Here is an 18,522-nt window from a genome sequence, read left to right as displayed (position 1 = left end):
ATTACAAATTGATAGTAAGATTTCCTTCATAAACATCTCTAATTACATGTAAAATTATTTAAATTTTATTAAACTATTAAACCAACTCAATTAGTGAAAGAAGGGCTCAAGCTATGATCACAAGGAAGAGGCAACTTTTGGTCATAGTTAGGGAGATGTATCTTTTGTTTACTCCCACCTTTGAAGGTCATGTACATGGACTTTCAACAGCAACATTAAAGCAACCACTTAAAACCAATTATTTTGTATCCAAATCAGAGAAAAATATGCACTTTAATCCCAAAGCAAAACATGGCATAACCCAACCCAGCTGTTTTTTCGGCCCAATAACCATTAGCACTACACAACCTCTACTGCAGTAAATGCTGTTTTAATGAGGAGAGACACTGTTAATGCTGAACTACCCAGAGGAGCCTTCACGGCCATGAGCACTACATCACTTTACCACCAGGAGAGTAATGAGACTCTGAACTTTTCTTTATCTTTCCTTTATTTATGCTTGGACTTCCAGCACTGCACATCAGATACTCAGGGTCTTAATCTGTCCTGTATCAGACTGCAAAAATACAATGCTTTCTCAACTGTCCTTGCATCAACAAATCAGTCACATCCAACAAACCCTTCACTTGAGTAGTTACTTCTATCTAAAAATGCATCTCTCCTCTTAAGGATTTCAGCTAATGCTTCTGGCTTATAAAAGATTAAGTGCAATCAGTTACACTGAAAGTTTATAATGCAGTTCTTGATTGTATTTTCTGTGCACACATTTACATCAGGCACACAAGTTATATAAAACAGTTTGGAGTACAAAAATATGGTTATAACATAGGAGTACCAAATAGCACAGAATTAGAACAGTTTTATTACCATAACAATTTATATACAGACCCCCAAATTAACAATTTTTTAATTCTGAGTATTCTTCCCAAATTGACAACTGTAGCGTACACCCTAAAAAACTGCAAATTAACAACACAAATCTAGTTTAAACCTTACACTGTCTATGCAGCCTGCACCAATCCTCTCTTGCACACAAAAATGTATTATAAATAATTCTTTCACAAAATGTCACGTATGTTTTATTGCACATTGTACATGCCAATATCTAAAAGAAAGGCTCAAACCTTTCGCTTGATAACTGTTTAAATACCTAGCATCTACTTGTGTTATGAATACTATTCCATTTTTCAGGCTCTAATCTTAACTGATAATTTAAAAGAAAAAAGCAGAACAGAAAATACGCCTCGAACTGTATAGCCTTTGTGAAAGAAGCAAGCTTTTATAATTTTACTGATTTCTACTGTATAAAGTCATTAAAAACATCTGACCTGATTAAAATTCCTGTTTCAAAATTCTGCATTTTTATGATAAAATTATGCATACAACTGCTTGTATAATCAGTTTTGCAGAATTAGGTGTTCCTGTGCTGTAGTGACTAAAAGGTCAAGTTACATAGGTCTTAGTGTTAACTACATGAGTTAGTGTGTCAGCCTCCATCCTGCTGGTCTCCCCAGCAGTGACAAGCCAGGAGCCCTTCACACCACCACAATAGGAACTAGATGATCTCAAGGTCCTTTCGAACCCTAAGCATTCTATGATTCTATGACACTGGGCACAAATGGCCATCAAGCATCAAGGCCATGTGTAGTTCCTGTTAAGCAGATCCCTAGACTAAGGAATATGAGTAATTTAGCATTAATATGTAGGTTTATGGTATGCTGCACTAAAATATGACCGCTAAACAAAGAGAATGATCTGTGTATGACAGGTATGTTCCAGCTGGTAAAAACTCCTCAGTGGGTAAAAATCTGCATTTTGAGGGTTAAGACTCTGGCATGAACAAAAGGATTTAAAAGTCGATTGATCGAATGTTTTGCCAAGGGTTTCCTAAAGCTATTAGCCATCAACAGCTCCAGAAAGGGATAAAACCAGTAAAACCAAACAACTAAAATTGCACTATTACAAAGAAACAAGTCCGTGAAAGGGAGAGCCACCAGCTGCAGTTAAGGGACAGCCACCTCAAGAAGCCGATTGTTTTTTCGCTTGCAAGTTGGGATGTTGCCATTTTTCTGGCTGCCTTGTATAAACTTCACACACACTTTGTCTTGTCTGAACTGGACCAGGAACCTAGGAGAGGGAATAAGATACATTTTCATTAAAGGTGGAAAAAAAAACCTCATAAATAGAATTCTTTTCCTGCTGGCTCTGAGCATCGCTCCAAAGATGTTATTTTCAGGTCTGCATTAATAAATGAGAGTTGGGGAATAAAAGAAATGCTGTATGTTATGGTATGGCTTGAACCTTCTTTAGGTAGTATACCTTAGTTATTGGTTTTTGCCGGTAACTGTGGAACTTATACAACAGGTAGTTTGCTATTCCTTCAGAAAGAAGGCAGTTTAAAACAGAATTTCTAACGTACCAGAAATGCAGCAAAGACTATTTCCAACTGCTTCACCGTCACCCAAAGGGACTTTTCTTTTTTCACAGAAAGAAGCTAAGTACTTCTACAGTAACACTGGGAGCACTCCTCCTGTTTTGTGCTTAATTTATTATGTAGCTGGTATTTTAGCAGCTCTCCTATTTCTAATTTACAGGCTCCTGCTCAGCAACTGGGAAAATACACTTCCTTTCCAGCAATGTCCAAATTGAGGTACTTCCTATTGTCTAGGATAAGTTAATTTGGATTTGACTCTTCACTTTTTTTACTGGAAGAGAAATTTCATTGAATGTGGAGAATGGCTTAAAAAAATGTTTAAACTCCCCCTGTGAAGTCTCAAACCACTCACTGATCTGGATAGAGAGATTAAAAGCAGCAGTGAACAGGGCAGCGCTGCCCCTCAGCTCACATGCAGCAGTTGCTGACCTGAAAAGTCCTTTGTAACACAGCAGATTTTCCCTTTTAGCATCCTTAAAAAGTCCTCCAGCAGAGGCCAAAAACTTCAAAGAATGTGTTCTGCAGCCGGAAACCACAAATCAAGCTGATGGCAGAGCTCGGGGGAGGAAGTGGCCTCTGCTGTGCTGAGCTGCCCTTCGGTCCTGCTTTCCTGCTGCACAGCTCAGACACTCAAAGATTAACTTGTTCGCAGCCATGCAAGCATCCAGAAAACCTAAGTAGGTGTTATGGCCAGCATCTCTTGTCACCAGTGCTGAGTTTTCCTAGACCCATTGTTCCGGCATTATATATATAAACGGTATGCCTCTTACTAGACATACCCTTATTGAACAGTATTTTTGGTTCTACCAGCTCTCTTCCCCAAAACTAGTGTAGATTTGTCAAGATAAGGCCGTTTTCTCCTCAATCCCTAGCTGTGCTTGTATCTAAACTCTAGCAGAGAGAAAAAGAGTACTGCTTTACCAGTAACAGAGATGGAACTATAGTCTGGATAAACTCAACAGCAACACACACTTGAATGTTTTTAATCTGCAAGACAAGAGACGAAACCACATCCCAAAATGCAAGGCTTCCAGAAAGCAGACTGTTTTCCAGACCTAAGGCAGTCAGTCTAGACGAGCACAGTGCATGCTTAAACTTTGTTCTAGTAGTTTATTCCTTTGTAGCCATCATTAAACTAGAAACTTCCTGGAGACAGCCATGCTCTTTTAGATGTTAAAAACACACACCCTTGAGCAAATTAAATCACATCTGGTGACAGCACAAAGGAAAATGGCAGATGTCATTTTCAAGGAAGGAGCAAAATTAGCCTTTAAATAAAACCTCAGATCTGAACAGATACAAACTGTACTCGCCATCATGACTCTAGAATGCAAGCAGTGCGGTGCAGCCAGAGAAAAGGTTCAATTTTTTTCCTACAGAAATTTTATTTCACTATTGTTAAAGTGTTCCAGATTTTCTTCTTTATTCATAATGAACAAAGCCACCAAATCAACACTGCTGTAACCAGGGGGCACTTCACACAACAAACTGAGCACATAACAATAGTGGAGGTACTCCTACTCAGCAGGCTTTAGGAGTTCACACACACACAAGCATTTTTATTCCATAGCTATAAACACTGCAAGGGCAGTCTTTATTAAGGCCAGAATATGAAACTGCACCAAGCAGAAAGAAATACTAATCTGAGATGCAACCTTTTTACCAAACAAAGCCTTTTAACAGCCAAAAACCCAAAACAACAGTAGGCAGTTCAAACACCATCAGCAGGAATTTTAAGAATACCATTTTCACCTTCACAAAAGATAAGGTAGACCTTTACAGACCTACATTATCACCGTGTGTGTTCTGTGTGTTTGGGGAGGAGCTTTTCATTCTGTTTATGTTGTTTTCACTAGAACGTGGCACCTACTGTCCAATGAACACCTCAGAAATTTTCAGTCATACAAAACACTTATCTCAAATGCCATCCTGCTTCATAACCCTATTCAAAACTGCCTTAAGAAAAGCGCATTTTCTCTAAGGACTTTAAAGGAAATGAGTAGACATTGAAAATTGGATCCTTATCTACAAGTATTCTGTCAAGAGAAAAGAACTGTAAGTTACATGACAGTGTTTTGTTTTTCTAACATTAGATACTTGACTTTTTAGCACGTTGCAAATGTACTTTTAAGCAAACAAGAAACATACTCATCAGATATCTCAATGTTGAGCTTCTGTTTGGTTTGGCTGAGAGTAGTGCGGTAAAGTTTAGTGGCCATTTCAATAAGGTGATCACTGCTTAGCAGGAAATCTCCTTTACCAGCTGCTTCTGAACCCTGAAATGGAAAGGGAAGGAGTTAGAAGTATCAAAATCTAGAACCTGGAAAATATTAAATGCCAGCCAACCAGGAGGTTTTACAAGGACTATTCTCGCCACATTGCAATGAAGCAACAGCCTCTTGCCTTGTAAATCAAAGAGAGAGATGCAGTGCAGTGTATAGGATCAAAATGCAAGTCACTCTCAAATAAACCACTAACCTGTTGAGGAAATTAAAAACTCCTTCTGACCCTAAAGGAGGGTTGCCTTCATTTGTCCTACAAAACTGTAGTGTTCCTGAACTCCTCTTCTGCTTATGCCCCAGCAAGCTCACAGTATTTTCACAAAGGAACAGAAAGCAATTACCAACGCCAGTATTAGGATGAAGGCAGTCAGTATGAAAAGACATTACATATGATGTTCTTCAAATCCATTTAAGCTACAATACAAATGCCAGCTTAATGATTTTAGCAGAGCAATGCTGACAGTGCAGCGAAGCAAATATAGCACTGAACTAAGTTCCTTAGAACTGAGTAACTGAATTAGCTGTGCCATAACATGGATTTCTTGGCATCCCATAAAGAAAAGAGAGATATTCTGCCAATGTGTCAGGAAGAATTATATGAGCAGCTAAAAAGGAAAACACTGCCACAAAGAATCTGAGGCAGATTAAAGGCCCGTATTACCAATGGAAAACTCCAATCCTGAAGAGGCTACAGTGAAATATGAAGTCTGATTTTCACAAGTAAATGATCATTCTTAATGTAGTAACTGTTCTCATCTGACTTCAGTAGTTTTATATCAAAGTTTTTGCAGATGTGCCAAAATTCAATAAATTTCTAAGCCTATAGGCTGACCGCTAAAATTTAACAATACAAGGCAGTTGATAAACATGTTTTGCACCACTGCATGCAAACCAGTCATATGATTGTATTATAAAGTTGTAACTGACCTCCTTGAGGTGCACTGCAAAGAAGCCATCATTCTGGGAGCTCATGGACACCTTGGTAACATCTCCCAGTGGAACCTCTGACTTGATATTCCCAGATTTTTGATCCGCAAGAAGAACGTTATTTTTGGTTAATAAGAAAATTCTGGATGTAGCCTGTGAAAATACGACAATGCCAACCATTACCTACACAGAGAGAGAACTAGTCCTTATTGAGCAGCTACTAAGACTATAAGCAGTTCACAGTGTTAATAAGCTTGGACCATATTAATAAATATGAACATTTGATGTTCAGTAAAAGCTGCAGATCAGTTAAAATCGGGTCCAATTTACTTAAGCGTCTAATTATAGACTGAGAAGCTTAGCTCATTTTGGCACCTATGCTTAGCTGTAAAGAATTCCTTTAATTTCTAGCTTATAGAATTCAGAAACTGAAACTCAGAAACTATGTAAATATGTAAAAAAAGAAGAATAACCTCATTTCTCATGCTCTGTCAATCACCAGAAAACCAATTGTACCTTTTCAGTGATAGACAATTCAGGACTAAGCCTCACTATTTACTGTTATTCACCAAAATTCTGCTGCAGAACAGAAATGATGTAGGTATTTTCAATGCTATGTTCTCATCCCTTTATTGGAATTATTCTTCAGGAGGATAATCATTCATATTTTCAAACAGCAAATATTTGTAAAGCATGAATGTGAGTTCTTAAATTTATCTTAGAAAGTATAAGAAAGAGAAAAGAGAACATGGCTTTTTCTCCTATAAAACTTTAAATAATGAAATCTTAATTATTTATACTAAGAAGTAGCTGTCTTAAACACACAGAACCATAGCTCATTACTACTGTTATTATTTTTTAATCTTGAATGCCGTAGCCTATGCAAGTACAGGAAAGATACTGTCTTCACTTAATTAGTTTCTTCTAAACTGGAAAATTAACTTGGCATCAACAACAGACAACCTAATTTCACTCCTACAAAAGCATATGACATCTACTTCTGAGAAGTTGAGATCTACTACTTCTAATATTTAGACAGATATGGGGAAAACAATTACATTTACTCAAGTAGGATAATACTTCCAGTTTTAATAAGTGTAATTTAAATGCAAAACAAGTTCTTTGTTGGCAAAATAAAACAGTACCCAGCATATTTAACAGCTTTATTCAGATGATACAAGAAACTTGCCTCTTCATTCCAAAATTATCAATCAGAAGACAGGCAAAGCTGGCAGAGTATGCCACTTACAAGTTTAAAACCTAACAAAATGTGATAATCAGGAGCTTGAATGACAGTGTGAACTTTGAAAGGTTATATTTTCTAAATACTTGAACAAGAACAATATTCTCCAAATATTTATTTTCTTCAATTGGTAAATATAAGAGCTAGGTCTGTGAATTGGTCCAGTCTGTTTCCAGTTGAGGAGATGCCTTTTCTGTTTGGAAAAGTCACTGAAAACTACAAACCCAAACAAGATTTTAGTAATATTTACATAAATTTAAAACCTAAATCCAACATTTCCACTCTTGCCCTAAGAAAAAAGCATTAAAAAAAAAATCCTCAGGCTTTTACAAGACAGAAACAAAGTCTCCATCTTAGTTCATTTGTAACAAAAATGATCTACTCTTCCGGATAAAACAGTTCAATTTTATTACCTTCCCATTAGCTCTATTGATCTTATTCACAACTTCTGCAATGATGATCTTTTCATCCACAGCATCTTTAAGTTTTTTGTACTTGGGGTTCTTGCTGATTTCCAAGTAAGCTCCTTGGAATGGCTGCCCAACACTGCCCAACAAAAAAAAGACATAGGAAACATGAGTTAAATATGAATCTCAGGGAAGAAGCAAACCTTATTAAACCACCATGCTCTGATTTGGGCTTCATGGAGCCAGGAGATACACCAAATACCATTTTCCATGACTCCATACTGTTGGAAGCTCACTTAAGCTGTGATATACTCTCTACCAGGAAAAGTAATTTGCTGCATCAGTTTTAGCGAACGAATACTGTGAACAGCCCCAAAACCTTTACTCACAATTTCTCCCTGTTTTAAACAACAGCAGTGCAAAATAATTTGCTACTGTCTAACAGAGTAATCAGGAGAATACATAACTGAATGCAAACAGAGCTTTTAACATGGTGTGCATTTTTGCAGTGTAATTGTCCTCCATCCTGCTGAGAAGCTGAGAACTGCAGTGCCCTGCTCAGCCACAAGACTCTCCAGTTCAGTACCACTGCTTACTCAAGTGAGGTGGTGTTAACATTAATTTGTGCCGTTCAGCCATCCTACATCAGCTGAAAATAACTTGGGAATTGCTACAGAGTAGTGTGGATATATCTCCCAGCATGTTATCCCAGGGGATAAGAGAAAGGAGGAGGTGGAGGGCTAGAAACAGTATATGTATTGGACACAGAATCCTGCATACATTTACAGCACAGTGATAGTGAATGAAGAGAAATTTATCACCAGAGACAGTAATAGGATTTTCTTTTTTTGCCTTTGCTTTGGAAACATTTTCCAATCAAATGGGCCAGATTGCTACAGGTGTAAGACACAAGTACATCCTTGAATATGCAATCAATTTTGTTTTAAAAACACCCAATAACTGTCTCTGTGAAAACAGGGAATAGTAGGACTGACACCTTTGCCCTTTCTCAATACTTCAGAGTGACGGACAAGAACTTGCCTTCAAGATCTGTTTGTTAAATGTGTATCAGCTCTTGTCAAGACTTGCTGCACCTGCAAATCACCTCACCTTTATCCACCTCAGGGTTATTCAGGAAGAGCTTTGCTATCAGTTGAGAACTGCTGACTGCAGTTGCTGCTCGCTTTGTTTGGAAGTCACTTTAACTAATCACTTTGATTAAATTACAATCAAAGGACTAAATGCAAAGTGCTTTGACTGTAATTTAATCAAAATTACTCCAGATTGTAATTTAATCAAAAAAATCCACAACCAGAGCCCAAGAGGAACCAATATATTATGTGTAATAGCACTACCTTTGTAATTGCATCTCTGGCACGCAGCAAGATGGGAGAGAAAACGAATGCTGCTAGTATTTCAGTACTCATTAAAAAGTTCCTTTCTGTTCTTAAATAATTATATTATACACAAAAATTATCCACATCCTATGAATCATTATCATGCTAACTACCCAGAAACTTTATACACTAAATTCCTCCACCCTTAGGCTGATAAAAAGCTCCAACAAGAGCTAATCAGCTCTGAATAAAAGGCAAAAAGAGACAGAAATGTTTCTAAATTAGTGCAGGGTGGGGAAAGCATTCTAACTTTCTACCACATTGGAGCTTTAGGGTTTTTTTGGTTTTATTAATTAGCATTATGAAACCATAGCCACCAAACCAGTAGATTCTCTGTGGACTTTGTCCCTAATCAAACTATGACAAATCACAAGCTAAAACTCAAATGAATCAGCAGTTACTATCATATATACCACTTCAGAATGTCTTGGATAAAAGGTTCTCAGATATATGTTTTGTTTTATAATATTTCACTGTTTGGTCTTGGTGTAAAAGGTACCAAACCAATTATATAAATAAAATTCCTTCCTTCCCAAGGAGCTCTATGCTGATCAGATCTACACTGACTCAAACAAAAAAAAAAAAACAACCTTGCTCCTAGAGAAGTCCAAAGGCAGCATCTTTCTCTTTTCTCAGCAGCATAAAAAGACATCCCAAAGGAAATAAGGAGCAAACCACAAGCTAACATATACAGCCATTAAATAAGTTATCTACTGAAAGGAAGAAAGGGAAACATACACTGAGCCTGTAAGAGGAAAAAAGGAAACGTTTCAGTTACACAAACCAAAACTAATAAATTACAGACACACAACTAAGCAGAGCTTGTCCATGCATGGAACTGCTCCCATCAATGCATGAAGATTCCTGATCCTTCCTCTACTGAACCTTGCTTCTTGTTTTACAATGCCTTGTTCCTGCTCAGCTCAAACTATGGCTTCTGAAAGAAAATTCTCCTGAGATGGACAAGACCTTTGTTTAAGAAAAACAGAGTTCTGGTGCTCCTATATTTGTCAGTTTTATCGACGCAAAAGAAGTACATTCCTTATGCAACATCAGATACTACTGAGTAATCAGATACTACTTTGAGTAATGCTAGATCTGCAGACTGCAATGACAAGAATTTATCAGTTTTTAGGAACTCAGTAACCAGAGAAACCAAAAAACTTATTTGCAAAGATTATACATTTTTAAAAAGCCCCCTTCAAATTTTTAAGCACTTTAAGTATATATATTTTTAAGTATCCTTTTAAATAGATACATACCAATGATCTAACTCTTAAATTACCTAGTCTTCACATTAGAGCATTATGGTGAATGTACTGAGTCTGAACTAAGAGAATTCCCTGGCACACCTCATCTGAGAGTGACATGGTCACTTACAGCCTTCCAATTCACTCTACATTTATTGGTTGCAGAAACCAGCATGATGGAAACTAGGGGAAAGGGTGAGAGTTATTCCCTTCTGTAAGTTCTCCAAGCTTTTACAATGTGAAGAGGTCATGGAGGGTTAGAACAACAGAACATCATGGCTTCTGGACAGAAGTGCTCAGTATCACAGGATTAGTGGGCTGCAACAACATCTGTGTTAGAAGCAAACTGAGGTCAATTTGCAGGATTGTAAAGTAAAATGATGGAGGGACATCATCAAACAAGGAAAATGCACTTTACTGCTTAATATAAAAAGCAAAATCTTGCTTGGTTTCCTAAATCTATGTATGGATATTGACTTTATTGTACACTAGAAGCAGTAGAATAAGTCATTACCTGGCTGGATATAAAGCCTTCTTGTCCTTGAAAAGTTCACTTGCTTCCAGTTTTTCTTCATATATAAGCTTCTGCTGATCTGTGAATTGGTCTCTGTACTTTTTACACTACAAAACACAATATATTAAGCAAACCCAAAAATTATCCTTCCTGATCTGATCTGAAGCATCAGCACCACAGACTCGTGTTTGCTTATTGCTCAAGATGCACATTCCTTGTATAGTTCTGAAGTGACTCAGCTCCATCCTACATGCCACTGTAACACAGTAAGAGGCAACAGAGGTGGTTTTCTCCTCACCCATTCTAGATAGTTCTGAATTACACCAAAACCAGCGTCTAAACTGTCTCAATTTAAGCATGTTGCGTTTGAACACAAGCTTATTATATCAGATACCAGTCACTGGAAGACTGTGCTAAAAAGGTTTACAGAAACATAAACATATATATATACATATATATATAGTTTCACCATTGTGGAAGTTTATGTAAGAAAGAACAAAACACAGCTGAGAGAATGAATTTTGCAGGCTCAGTAAGAAAAGCTGTTCCTTGACAATTCACAGAAAACACAGCCCACAAGACCAGTAAAACAAATCATCGGCACTTCTACAGATTCTCAGTGTTTTCTCTATCCAAAGATCCAAACCAATTCTCAGCTAAACACAGTTCTTCAGTAAAAAAATCCAGCCAGTACTTCCAGTGCTGGCCTAAGACCTAGCCCCAGTCCTGGCCACGGTCACAAGTATTATAAGCTACCAATTAACAGGCAACAGGCGTACAGTTTTACTGTTACGTTAAAAGCTGATGGCAGGAAGCAATCCTCCCTCCTCAGCCCCAGAAAGCAGTAGGCAGGATAGTTATACCCTTGCAGGCCAAAGATAATGATCAAAATCCATACATCTTCCAAAGTAATAAAATCATCCGGGCTGGAACGGGAAGAAATACATCCTAAAAATAGGCCCTTCGTGAACAAAACTATTGGAAATCATGATGAAGTTCTGTATAGACTGGACTAGGATGTATCCTACCCTCCACAAATGGAAAATCCTCTTTAGCTCCTTGTGAGTTGAGTCCAAGAAAAGGTAAGGTCTTGCTGGCCAGTTCTTATCTATTGGTGATAAAGAAGGCATCTTATTCTTCATTTCCAGGAAGTATTTTTGCATCTGTGACAAAATTAAAGCAAGATGTTTTAATAATGTTCAAATACCAGAGTTACTGATATAAGGAAGGAAAAGCAGATGCTCTGTGATTAAAAGCACAGCCACCAAACTCAACTCTCAGCTTTCACAAACCTGGATATGGATTTAAGATGCCAGGTATACTGAGAACTGCAGATTTAGATACCAATGCTTAGTTAGTACCCTTCCCATACCTTCAAAACACTACCACTATCCTTTCCTTACAACAGCTGACTATTTGTCAATTTTCCATATGCTTAGCTTAGACATTTCCTTACAAAGACTATTAACGCCATAACACAGCTGTTACTTTTGCTATCAAACAAAAACTTCAAAACACAGAAAATGCAATGTGCTTCATGCAGATATATACATACAAGTCTCTGAAGGGTAAATTCATAGATTTTTCTTCCAGCATTGGCTCTGAAGAATTTCCTGTACTCTCTACGGACCTAAAAAATTAAACAAACCCTTAAAGTGAATACAACACATGAATCCCTTTGTACAGGCGCTGTACTATAAAGTTCTATGGCAGAAAATACTAAAAAGGCACATAAACATGCACAGTGTTCCCTGAAATAGGAACAATAACTGGGTACACTTAAAATATATGAACCAGACCATGGACTGAGTGGTCAGAAAGTCACCTCGGCTGAGCACAGTCATTTGCAAATTCAACAGACAATGTGGAATGCTTTCCTCTGAAAAGGTAACCTATTAAAATATTGTTGAATTCACAGCATGAATTATTTTCATAGGGTTTTGCATAAAGTTAGATTGGATAAAGTGAGATATCAACAGTGCTAGATATTTTATTGTGTCTAAAGTGACACTGAGCTGATGTTAATTACATAATTGACTGGTTAAATATTTCTGATTTTTCTCCTTTGAGATTCTTAATACACAGAGTTTCTGTAAGGGTGGGTTTTTTTTTTCCAGAGCAGACTTATGCATGAAAAATCTCTTTTCACACAAGCAGTCTTTGTCCCAAAAGGAAAATAAGATTTTGCTGCCAGGTAAGAGCAAAGAATCAACACAAAGGTTGCTTGATATCAGCAAGCTTGATATTTACTACTGAAATTTACTTACAACAAGGAATCACTGAGAACCATTTTGCAGGTGACACCCATTTTTAATACATGCTGGCAAATCCAAGTTTCAGAACACTTGTTTTCCCCTTCATATTCCTAAGAACGCTACTTAGCAGACTACCTATATTCCTCCCTGCAGAAAGCGCAATCTGAGCACAACTGGTTTGCAGTTTTATGTGGAGCCCAAGCTCACATAAAGTTAGCTGAAACATCCCCCAGCTTTCCCCAAACTTTGGCACAGCAGCAACACACCTGTTACAGGTTTAGAGCAAAAACCAGGGAAAACATTGTAGTTTTACTTCATTTGCCCCACAGCAAATTTAGCGGTTTTAGCTACTCGCTGTGTGCTGCCGAGTTCACTGTAACCAGAAAGTAAGGGAAAACCCATAGAAGAAAAACCCACATCAACTTGTAAGAAAAAATTTGCTTGGCTTACCCTGGCACACCTTCTGCCCTATACTGAGTGTCATGCATTTTAAGATAAGCCAGCATTTTGGAAGCAAGAATCTGTCACCATTCTGGGATTAACACACACACACACACACACACACACACACACACACACGATAAATGGATTTTGTTTAATTACAGATTAAAATGCACCAACATGACTGGCAGCATTCAGTCGTCATCATTCTATGCAAATACAGCACATAATTTTTTCCTCCTCACTTTGTAGGAAAAAATTATTAGAGTTCTTATTCACTGATTTTGTGTAAGGTTTAGTGCTCTATAATTAGTATACATCCATTACTACTTATTCAGGGATGGAAATTAACACACTTAAAGCCACTCCAACCACAATCATCCCAAATCTCACCATGTTCTCACAGACTCTCTTTAATGCTGTTGCTTTATATTATTCTCCGTGAGCTGCAAAGTGTGCAAATTAGTTTGGAACAAAGGGACTAATCTACACCCACATGTCCTATTGGCGCTGGAGGGAAGCTGCAAAGCAAGCACTGAAAAATGCAAGCCGTTCCAGAAAAGCCTAAATCTGGAAAGTATCACAAATGCTATTAAAATACACTTACCGTACCATTAAAAAACCCCCAACCCTCAATAATTAATAGTTTAATCTTGATCACTTGTATCAACTTTAAATCTTTAGTTTCATATGTCATGGTTGAAAATACTTTGACATCTAATAAGAACTGTCTGTGGCAACAGTGATATATTGTAATTACAGACTATGTTCTCATTCAGAAAAATCTGCGTATTTTAGGTGAGATGGTAATGCTGCTTACACTAGTAAAAAATACATTGAAAAACCACACCACAGACAGGCAAAAACATATTTCTGCTGTAATGTGCCTTAAAGATTTTGGTTTCATCAGTTTTCATTTAAATGCTGCTGTTTGATATGAAACAGCCTCTGAGTTCTCAGCAGGGACATATTCTTGTTTTAAAGTCATAAAACCAGACCCACTTTGGCAGAAGTACCCACAGTGTGATTCTGATCTGCAGAGTGACTTCTTAAAACGGCTCCTTTGTATTTCCAGCTCTGGCTTCCATGTATGTATTGTAATGGATGTTTTTATATACATAATATACATATATATAATTGTTTTGTAATTATTTTTCCCACTCCAGCATTGTTAGAGTAAGTATGAGAATATGAGAGCTGGACTTTGCATTATCGAATTAATTATTCCCTTTTATATTCCTGAAGTCTACAATATCCCTAATTAGCAAAAGTGACACCCGGCCAAGCAAAACTGATTCAGATTTCCACAGTTCTTCAAGACTGCATCTGTCAAACTATGTTTGAAAACTGTATGATGTAAATTATCTGGGAGCAGACCTGAAACATCTCAAGATGCCATTTTCATAGTCTATTTACAGACCAGAACTACACTTTTCCAGATTACAAATGTGTTTTCTTTTGCCAACCAGCCTTTGAAAGCAAGGGATAAAAAACAAAAGACCCTCGTACATCTCAGTTTTTCTAGGAATTCATGGCTGCCACAAGCCATAGGTAACTGCATGCAATGCCATGCCCTAAAAACGATGATGGAAGCAACAGGACAGTATCAATTGCTTTACACCATGCCCTTGACACTGGGGTCAGGGGTCTAACATGAGCAGCAGTGAGAGTCAGACAGCTCCACCTTACTTCCCATTCAAACAAGCAGAGGTCACAATAAGAAAATACATCCTTGTAATCTTTCCTTATAGGATATTTGCCAATGTAGGTCAGGTTTATAAGTCAACAACCGTGACAGAGTCCCTTTAATCTGCCATTTGTCTTTCACTTGAAAGCTGAAATTCCTGATTCTAAATTAAATTCCTGATTCTAAAAACCAGATGCCCAGATACTGCTGTAAATGAGGCATTTTCAGCTTATGTATTTTTGGTACAGTCCATGACAAAATTAAACAATGCCATTCTGTGTAAAAACCATCTCTATGAGTGAGCCCAGATAACTGCTTGTTTATTAAGTGTTAGTAAGGTGCCACACTTATTGAGTTCAAGTTGACAGATGGGAGTGTTTGAGAAAGTACCTTCAGTCCAAGCCAGTAAGCCCAAATGACTGCAACAGCATGCTTACGCCTAGCCTCCTCCTTCAAGCGTTTCAATTCCCTTCGAGCCTAAAAGGTTTAGATAGTGAACAAAAGAGACAGCCCGATGCAGATAGCACAACCACTAGGAAAAGGCTTCTCCCAAACAGAACAGCCAACTTACATTCAAGATACGGAAAGATGAAGAATAGCGTTTAACCTTTAAAACCCAATGTGTCAGTGTGAATTGGTGTGAAGCCACACGGGAGGTCAGTGGCAAGTAGCTATAACTTGATTCTAATGGAGACCTTTGCCTGCAGTTGCATGATCAAAATGATGTGTACAAGAATCAGTGTTTACTAACCTCCCTATCTGGTAACTTCCATTGGCAAGTGCTTGGGCAGAAAAGAATCAACTCTGAAACTATCTATGTAATGATGAATTACCAGTGCTCTATTGAAGGCTTTTATTCTGGAGGTTACTTTTTATTTTGATCTTTATGTAAAAGAAAAGTGTCTCCAGCCTGGTAAATTATGTCTGTCTTTATGGAATGAAAGGGTAAACTTCCCCGAACCTAGTGCCTTCTGCATGTACAAAGAGATAGGCACCTACCTACATTTTATCAATCATTCCCATTTTAGGAAAGCAGTTTGCAAAGTATTCTAAACACAAAGGCATGTGTGGACAACTTAACAGAATCTCACATTTTAGGAAACACCGGTATATTTGTTATTCAGTTATCTGATGATAAAAGTCAATTAAAACAAAGAGTTCCAGTATTAGAGGATCAGTCAGAGCAGTTCTATCCATGTATTTGCACTTGTCAAGTTCTGTGTTGTCAGCCAGACTTGTGCAACAGCAGTTCCAGCCTGTGCCAGTTACCTTTCTCTGATGTAGCTAGGAAGGTTAATTGGCATCAGGTGTAGGCCAAAGAATACCATATCAAAGAACATATTTTCACCCATCTGCTTGGAACAAAAGCTCCTACTATACAGTACTGTAAAAACAAGGACTCTGCCAAGCTAAGTGTTTGCCTGTCTGTGAAAAGGAAGAAAACTGAGGACTTGAGGTTCACAGCTTTTTTGCTTGTTTGCTTGGTTGGTTGTATTTGTTTGTTTATTTATTAATTTTTTGGTAAATCAAGCAATCTCTGATGAAAACTTTTAGAAACTTGTTTTAAATATTCCCCTGGGAAAAGAGAAAACATCACACCAAGAGCAAGTTTTATCTCTTATCAGACACAGTAATTATTTTTCTAATCTTAATTCAGTGTAATTATTTAAGGAATATTTAAGGAATAAGGAAGCGATTTTTAATGTGAGCCAATTGACAAAAATAGCTACTAAAATATGTTTAAAATTATCCAGATCTATTAAATGAGAAGCTTCCACACAGTTAACACTATTGCATCCACTTCCTGGATGTGCCCTTTTTGATTCTAAAGAAAACCTTAAACCTGTGAAAGTAAGTATCAGTTCTGCAGCACTGAGAAAATGCTTTTTGGTGAAACGACCTCTGGTTAAAAGTAACATAAATTATCAATATACTGCATTTAAACAAACACAGTGGAAACAGCATGTCTGTACAATTACATAGCACCTAATTACAAGCTAGAACTGAAGAGTTTCAAAGTCTCTCTGGTATGAGGGAAATTCTGTACATTTGTTTGGATTCCCAGGGCTGCCATTTCATTAGAAATTTATTAGATTTATATCAAAATTGCAAAGGTCAAACTCAGCATTATACTCCAGATGTAACTTGAGCCCATTTCTCCACCTAGCTGGCAAGCTGTCCTGACAACATCCCCCCTCACACACACCTCCCCTAAATAATATCTGGAAAATGTTTTAAGCTTCATGTGTTTCCTGATCATAGTTTTCAACTAAATTATGAATTTATTAATTGAAACCATTAAATTTTTGACCACTAGTGAACAGCATTTCAAATGTTCACATAACCCACAACTGCAGGCTGGGGATTAGCAAGAATCTTTCAGTGGGACTTTGCTTCTGAAAACAAACAGCTGATGCTGGAATTCCTGGGATTTTTCTAGGACTGTAAGTTTAGAATTGCAAACTAACATAATTTTCTGCTAAAAGATCAGGTCGTAAAACCATGCTTCACTTGTACTGAGAGAAATTTTCTCACTGGTTCAAATCACAACCAGAGAATCAATTAAACCAATTAAAACTACAATTTAGTAGAATTTAAGAGTATTGGTTTGAACTTGTAAATGAAGCCTGCCCAGGGTGCAGAATATACAACCTGGTGAAAATCTCCATCGGACCACTGGTACAGTGTCACTGAAAGCACTTGTTAAGGGCAGGGGGAACACATCAAAAAACACAACCTTCTCCCCCCTCCCCCAAACCATGCTTTGCATATTTACATGTAGTTAAATGCATTTCCTAATTTGAGGATAATCTAATCTAGTAATTTTTAATCTAGTTTTATTGCTTGTTAGTGCAAATCACTACCTGGTTGCCATGCAAAGAATTTCCTACTCTACAAAAAACTGACATACAGAATGTTGTCAGATTTATTAAGTGTGGCATGGATGGAAATGAGAGGAATCAATGATCATGCTCTATTCAAATCAACTGTATTAGTCATTAATTCTCACCATCTACTACTGATTAAATGTTTCTATTGTTGGGTAATGGAGAGGGGCATGTGATATGTGCATGAAATACCTTATATCCAAGCCAGTAAGCCCAAATAACAGCAATAGCATGTTTATTTCTAGCCTCCTCCTTCAGTCGTCTCAGTTCCCTTCGCGCCTGTGATGCATTTGAAAATGGGATATAGAAAAGCTTAGGAAAGAAAAGGTTACTGCAAGTTCCCAATGGTGCAAGAAAGAGAGAAAGAAACCAGTCATTAAAACCAGCAAATACTAAAGCATGTCCCAGCTTCCCAGACTGCACCAGCTAGAACATGTTAGGAGCAAAGAGAAGCAGAAGTAAAAAATCAGCAGTTTAAGCCACTGAAAATATTCCCAGATAACTTTATCCTGAAGAGCCTTCTTCATTCTATCTACCTAGAGACAATTAAATGCACCATTTGTTACCATTTTCTTACCTGGGTACCATGCCAATAAGCAGCAATTATTGTGGCAGCCTCATTACAACGCTTCTGATGCTTAAGTTCCCGGAGAAGTTTCCGAGCCTGTAAACAATTGAAAAAGTTATTTTATTCAAAAAAATAATGATTTTAAACCAAGGCACTACAACCTGGAAATTAGGCAAAGCCAAAACACACCACCTCCAAATCCCCAAGCAAATAGAGTCATAAATGATAC

At 37.4% G+C, this 18,522-nt stretch overlaps 1 protein-coding gene across 3 annotated transcripts in view; it reads right to left on the bottom strand.

Moving 5' to 3' along the window:
* Positions 1-1,403: 1,403 nt before the first annotated feature.
* MYO1B (myosin IB) overlaps positions 1,404-18,522 on the bottom strand; it is a 113,249-nt gene continuing 96,130 nt past the window's right edge. Inside the window, exons 22-31 of one of the 3 annotated variants that reach the window (XM_057419749.1) lie at positions 18,303-18,389; positions 17,918-18,004; positions 15,228-15,314; positions 12,010-12,084; positions 11,483-11,617; positions 10,455-10,561; positions 7,300-7,432; positions 5,644-5,796; positions 4,583-4,710; positions 1,404-2,127 (exon numbers count right to left, since the gene is read on the bottom strand). In XM_057419749.1, coding sequence (XP_057275732.1) covers positions 2,004-2,127; positions 4,583-4,710; positions 5,644-5,796; positions 7,300-7,432; positions 10,455-10,561; positions 11,483-11,617; positions 12,010-12,084; positions 15,228-15,314; positions 17,918-18,004; positions 18,303-18,389 — 1,116 coding nt within the window. In that variant the 3' untranslated portion in view covers positions 1,404-2,003. The remainder of the gene's footprint in view (positions 2,128-4,582; positions 4,711-5,643; positions 5,797-7,299; positions 7,433-10,454; positions 10,562-11,482; positions 11,618-12,009; positions 12,085-15,227; positions 15,315-17,917; positions 18,005-18,302; positions 18,390-18,522) is intronic. The other 2 variants (XM_057419750.1, XM_057419751.1) reach the window with 2 other exon arrangements.

The sequence above is a fragment of the Pezoporus wallicus genome, unplaced genomic scaffold, assembly GCF_028554395.1.
Source record: "Pezoporus wallicus isolate ANWC-B61680 ecotype Strahan unplaced genomic scaffold, APGP_CSIRO_Pwel_v1 contig_4710, whole genome shotgun sequence".
NCBI classification, from domain to species: Eukaryota; Metazoa; Chordata; class Aves; order Psittaciformes; family Psittacidae; genus Pezoporus; species Pezoporus wallicus.
This window is presented reverse-complemented; position numbering and strand designations above follow the sequence as displayed.